The sequence below is a fragment of the Glycine soja genome, chromosome 2, assembly GCF_004193775.1.
Source record: "Glycine soja cultivar W05 chromosome 2, ASM419377v2, whole genome shotgun sequence".
Lineage (NCBI taxonomy): Eukaryota > Viridiplantae > Streptophyta > Magnoliopsida > Fabales > Fabaceae > Glycine > Glycine soja.
The window spans coordinates 17942500-17948280 of NC_041003.1; the positions used below are offsets into that span (position 1 = coordinate 17942500).

Genomic DNA, 5781 nt, shown 5'->3' on the forward strand with positions numbered 1-5781 from the left:
TATAACATATCTAATATGCTTTTTTATACACTTTCTATATCTAACTAAGTAGAAGCTATTTCATTTCAAAAAATATAATCAAAATGAGCATTTTAAATTGAAGGGATCAAACTAAACCTATTTTAAAAAGTAAGAGAATTAATTAAACTTTTTAAAAATAACATAGCCAAATTGAAGTCACCGACTAAATTAAGAGAACAAAAAAGCTGACATTTCTTATAAGAACGATCTACTTCTTTCAATTATAATTATAATAAATAAATAAAAAAGTAGCATAGTTTATTACCATGCAAGGCATGAGATTTCTCAGGTAATTATTTCAAGAAAATAATAGTACTTGCACTATTTTTTTTCAGCAATAGCATACTTACACTATCGAGAAAACTTTTTTTTTTGCAGTTAAATTAATTCTTAACTTTCATTTTTGGTATTCCTTCTTCAACTTTAGTTATATAAGAGGCTAAAATATACATTAATTCTTTGTATATTCAATTTGAACCTATATATCTTTAAAATGAATAAAAAATTATAGATGAATTTAGTCAAATTTTAAAAAATATGTAGATTTATTCTTTATTTTGGATATTTTTTATTTTCATAAATAATTAGTTAGAAACTAACTACATATTATTTTAATATTTGACAACCAAATTCATTAACATAAGGGATCACGTTTAATCGAAAGTATAGAATTTAAAAGTACATTTTTCTTTTAAAATTATATCTAGAATGATTTTTAATTGACAGTATAAAAGGTATCAACCTTAAACTTTGTTTTTCTCTCATAAGCAAAAAAAAAACTGTTTTTTCTTTGTTAATCTTTGCAGGCTATCTGACATCAACAACCGTCCTTATTCTTTTTTCATTTCTTAAAATAAAACCTTTAACGTGAACGCATTATAAATCTGAATACAATAATGACATTGATTTACACAGGGAATGGGGCTCCTGGTTCTTACTACATCACTGAAGTGCTTGAGACCAACCTGTACAGATGGAATTTGTAAAGAAGCATCAACCGTACAATTAACATTATACTATTTTTCAATATACACCATTTGTCAAATATGTGTCCAATATGAATCCATGAAACAAATTGAAGTATCAATGCTTCATACACAGTAGACAAAAATGAATATTTATCAGTGATTCTTTTGCTAAAATTATTTTCATTAGAATATTAAATTGAAACTGCCAAAGAAATAGTTAAGTGTATGTTCGCATTTCCATGCCCATGCCCATACCCATCCCAATCGCCATTCCCATTGGTGGCATATACTGCTGGATTCCAGGAAATATCATAGGTATGATGCCACATCCCATGGACATCATCTGCATAGTAAATAAACATGATAGCATATGACCAATAGACATAATATGGGTTATAAATTGAGTCACAAACTCACAATTGTGCAGAACATGTGAATTCTTTAGTAAATATTATTAGCTTTCATCTAAATAACATTATGCCAAATACAACCTCTTTGGCTCTGCCACCCTGTTTCTTTCACTAAAAGGATGTGCAGTTTCCTCTAAAGAAAACTTTTCAATAAGAATTAACATTTTATTACTTTGTTTTGTCATCCTTATTTTTCTCGCCTTTCTCCTTAAACATTTTTAAGGCTCAAAGACATTTTATAAATTATGGATGCTGATAAATCAAACCATATTCAAGTAGATTGCTCGATTAATGTACTCAATTGCTTTGTTAGCAAAACAATTTGTTTATATAAAAGGTTTACCTGCACTTGTAATTGCAGTGACTTCAAGTACTCAATTGGTTCATCCAGCATTGAAGCTTTGCCAGACTATCAAATTCAGAAAAGGAATCAATATTAGAAAGAGCTATGAGGAAGGAAGTAAAATCTCAAGCATAATATATTAAAACATAAAAGGTACTAAAAGTTTTAATAATTCTGTTGTCCTGACCTTGTTGCACCGAGGTATAAGTTCTTGCAAAGCTTTCATCTTCTCATTAATTCTATCTCGACGCCTCTGCAGGGAAATACAATATGAAACTCTCTGAAAATGAGAAAAACAACATAAAATCGATGGACTCATCAAAGTTATGCAAGTACAAACCCTCACCCTCTCGGAGAGATTATGGACTTCTGCGGCATGAGATCTTTTTGTAGATGTAGAACCACGAACTTGTTTTTTAGCTTCCGGAGATTCAAAATCAACATCCTTTTGCAGTGAGACCAATGGAAATAAGAATATATAAGTAGCATAAAACATAATGTATACAGATTGCAAAATATAGAAAAGAGACAACAAAAATGCCCTTATCATATAAACTATTGATCTGTCTCATCTGTTCCAAGTTCCAACGTATAGGTCAAGTAGTCTATTTCCATGGGAAGCCACCAACTTATGACCTTGTGTACAAAGTCCCATCCCCCTCGTTTTTGGTAAATTTAGAAGTAATACAAAACAGAACATTATATTGCTCAATGCCTTCACAAATAATTTTACTAATTTCATCTACATTCACTTCACCACCCTTCTTCCCAACCTCCATTCTTGACAACATCATCTTTTACCCAATTTTTTTTTAAAAAAAAGTTAACTGAAATGAAACAGAACATTACCGAGAATTTTTTATTGGAAGAAAAAAATAAAACACATAAAATTAATAAACTATATAGCAAAATTTCATAATTAAAAATAAAAGGATTGATAGATTGAGAAAAAGGCAATGTGGCATTTGAGGAAGCCTTATCTACCAACAAAGACTCTGACTTTGGAGAAGAGAAGTTCAACATTTGTGATTGGTGATGATGGCCATCAGAGAAAAGAGTAGCATTAGATCTCAACAAAGAGTTGTTTCATTCGTGGACCCTGAAATATAAATGACAGGGAAGATTTGAAGATGTTGCTCTAAAAAATTTGATAAGAACATATATAATCAATGAATTTGAAACTCCCAGGAAACTTTAGGAGCAACATTAATCAAAATCATTGACTTGAAACAAACACCAATGAAATCCTGATAAAATATCCAATCCCAATTTTGATACTGAATATGAATAGCTTCAATAATTATGAATTGGAAACCCATAATTTTCAAAAAGAAACAAAGATAGCAGAGTAAGCTACAACATTGTCAACATCGCATCCAAATGCAGATGATATAAAAATCATACCTCACCAACATACTTTTGCACAAACTCAAATCCCACAACCCTGCATGAGCATCACAAAATCATGTATAAATAAATTGCTGGACCGAGAAATCGCATACCCATCATCAGGTTCCTCGGAAAACAGGTGCATAATAAGAAAGAAAAAAATATGGAATGATTTGTACAACATATTTATATACAATGTGTTTGAATCAATCTCTAAAAATTAGGAATTAGCATCAAGCTATCTAAGGAAACTATACAAAAAATCAAGGAAAGAAAGAAAAAAATATGGAATGATTTGTACAACATATTTATATACAATGTGTTTGAATCAATCTCTAAAAATTAGGAATTAGCATCAAGCTATCTAAGGAAACTATACAAAAAATCAAGGAAATATCACCCTAAATCAGAATAACATTTTAAAACCCATAGAAATTAGAATACTTCCAACCACATCATATCCAAATAGAACTAAATCAGAAAATTGTCACAATAATCTTATCATATCTTTAAAATAAATACATAAATTCCCAAAATATTTTTTTTTACAAAATTTTATTTAAAGATCATAAAAGATAAAATATAATAGTAATTGCCCATGGCTATTTTCTTTCTTTTTTTCTTGAGGCTTGGCCCTGTTATTGTTTTCTTGCTTACCAATAAAATAAGTTTATTCTTTGCCAAGAAACAGATAGTCCAACTTACATTATGCCAGTCCCGGATATGTCAAACTCCAAATGTATGCAAGAACGATCAAACTCAGGTTTGTGAAGTTCTCTTTGAGCGGCAATATTAACCCTTCAAGAAAGATACAACAGTTTCATTGTATCAAGTTTAGTAAACAATAACAACAACCATAAATCAACATGCACAACTTCAAATACTTGCAAGGATGGTGAATATCAAACACAACATTACCATTTGCCACATTTAAGTGATTATCATTGCAAGATGTGACGGTGGAATCATGAATAACCACTGGATATTCAGGAATAGCAGCCTTATAAGGAGTAGATACAGTATTTACATCATCCTCATCCCGGAGAAACTGATCCAACTCAGACCATAGAGATTCCTTCCTGCAAAGGAAAAGCAAATTCAAAAACATTCTAAATGGAGGAAAGCAATAGCCACACATAATGAAGCATAAAATTAAAAAAAGTAAAACCCAAAAACTCAAAATCATCTTTTACCCCAAAAAAAAGTGAACTCAAATGAAACAGAACAATACCGAGAACCATCAAAACCGGCAACATCAATAAAATTATAAAAAAAGGAAAGAAAAAGTCAAAACTTTTCCACCCAAGAAAAAATGGACAACAACAAAGGGACCAAAAACACAGAAAAATGAAAACTTAACATGCATCAGAACAAAAAGAAAACATGCATGAGAAGAACAGCAGGGAAAGAAAAAAAAAAAAAATATATATATATATATATATATATATATATATATATATATATATATAACATATTTCAAACAAAGTAGCAAATAAAAGATAAATGGTATCCTCGTGGTGATCCATATTCGTATTTGGTGTTCACAAAACACGTCTCTGCGCAACAACAACAATAACACAAATTAGCAAACATTAGGGTTCAACGCGAGAAAGAAAAAACGTCTTTTTACCACACCGAAGAATACTCGAAGAAAGCGGCAATCAAATTGGTGAAACCTAGTAGCATTAAAACGCAAGACAACACATGCATGAAATTAAGGGAGAAAAAAAAACCAATCAAAAGATGGAAATTACCGAAGTGAAGGTCGAGAAATTCGGTGCAGTGCAATTGGAGAAAAGAGGGGAGAATGGAAGATTGGAGAGTGGTGAGATGAAGGCAGAGGAAAAATCTCATCTCTCTATGGCATGCGTCTGAGATGTGTTAGACAAGTGGCCTCAGATATCTTAAGAAGGGGGGGTTGAATTAAGATATTCCAAACTGTTTCCCCTAATTAAAAATCTATTTCACTTTTTACTCAAGTTATGAATTCCCTTAATGACAATCTTCTTAAATATTAATTCAAACGAAGCAACTTGAATATGAATATAAAGCAATAATAAATAAAAGAGATTAAGGGAAGAGAAAATGCAAACTCAGTTTTATACTGGTTCGGCCACACCCTTGTGCCTACGTCCAGTCCCCAAGCAACCCGCTTGAGAGTTCCACTAACTTGTAAATTCCTTTTACAAGTTCTAAACACACAAGGACAATCCTTCCTTTGTGTTTAGAGATCCTTTACAACAAGAGACTCACAGTCTCTTAATCCCTTAGAGAATGAGAAGTAGAAGAGGAACAAATCTCTCTTGAAAGAGATGGATTTTACAGATTGAGCACTCAAATAATTCCTTAAAGAATTGCAATCAAGTTGGCCAAGGAATTCTTAAGAGGATAAAATGAAATTGCTTTTTGAGAGGATAAACACTTTGTTGTTCTGAAAATCTCTGAGCAATTTCGTGTTTAAGTCACATATATATAGACCATTGGTGGTCATGAGTAAAGCCTTTGAAAAGTTGTGACTCTTGAAATTATTTTTCTGAAATTCCTGTCTGGTAATCGATTACAGTAATTGTGTAATCGATTACAGCTTTTAAAATTTGAATTAAAACGTTTACTAACTGCTGGTAATCGATTACCAAAATTGTGTAATCGA

The 5781-nt window shown here is 31.1% G+C and overlaps 1 protein-coding gene across 3 annotated transcripts; it reads right to left on the reverse strand.

The window, feature by feature from the left end:
* Window positions 1-924: 924 nt before the first annotated feature.
* Window positions 925-5007, reverse strand: LOC114371270 (transcription factor PIF1-like). 3 transcript variants are annotated; one of them, XR_003658041.1, is made up of 9 exons: window positions 4886-5007; window positions 4050-4210; window positions 3837-3929; window positions 3147-3186; window positions 2727-2841; window positions 2089-2187; window positions 1930-1995; window positions 1743-1808; window positions 925-986 (listed from the first exon to the last, which is right to left on the reverse strand). XR_003658041.1 is itself a non-coding variant. In XM_028328754.1 (9 exons), the coding sequence occupies exons 5-9, from the start codon at window positions 2763-2765 to the stop codon at window positions 1207-1209; spliced, it is 396 nt and encodes a 131-aa protein (XP_028184555.1). In that variant the 5' UTR covers window positions 2766-2841; window positions 3147-3186; window positions 3837-3929; window positions 4050-4210; window positions 4886-5007; the 3' UTR covers window positions 1009-1206. The 3 variants fall into 3 exon arrangements, 2 of the variants coding, with proteins under 2 accessions (XP_028184555.1, XP_028184546.1); XM_028328754.1 differs by lacking the exon at window positions 925-986 and adding an exon at window positions 1009-1332; XM_028328745.1 differs by lacking the exon at window positions 925-986 and adding an exon at window positions 1009-1332 and having other exon boundaries at window positions 2089-2841.
* Window positions 5008-5781: the final 774 nt, after the last annotated feature.

What these genes read in the sequence shown, in the direction of transcription:
- LOC114371270 (XM_028328745.1), bottom strand. Translation starts at nt 2,292, where the DNA reads ATGATAAGGGCATTTTTGTTGTCTCTTTTCTATATTTTGCAATCTGTA. An exon ending in TCCATAATCTCTCCGAGAGG is followed by an intron (nt 1,996 to 2,088) that starts GTGAGGGTTTGT and finishes ATTTCCCTGCAG; the next exon opens with AGGCGTCGAGATAGAATTAA. An exon ending in CACTGCAATTACAAGTGCAG is followed by an intron (nt 1,333 to 1,742) that starts GTAAACCTTTTA and finishes TTTACTATGCAG; the next exon opens with ATGATGTCCATGGGATGTGG.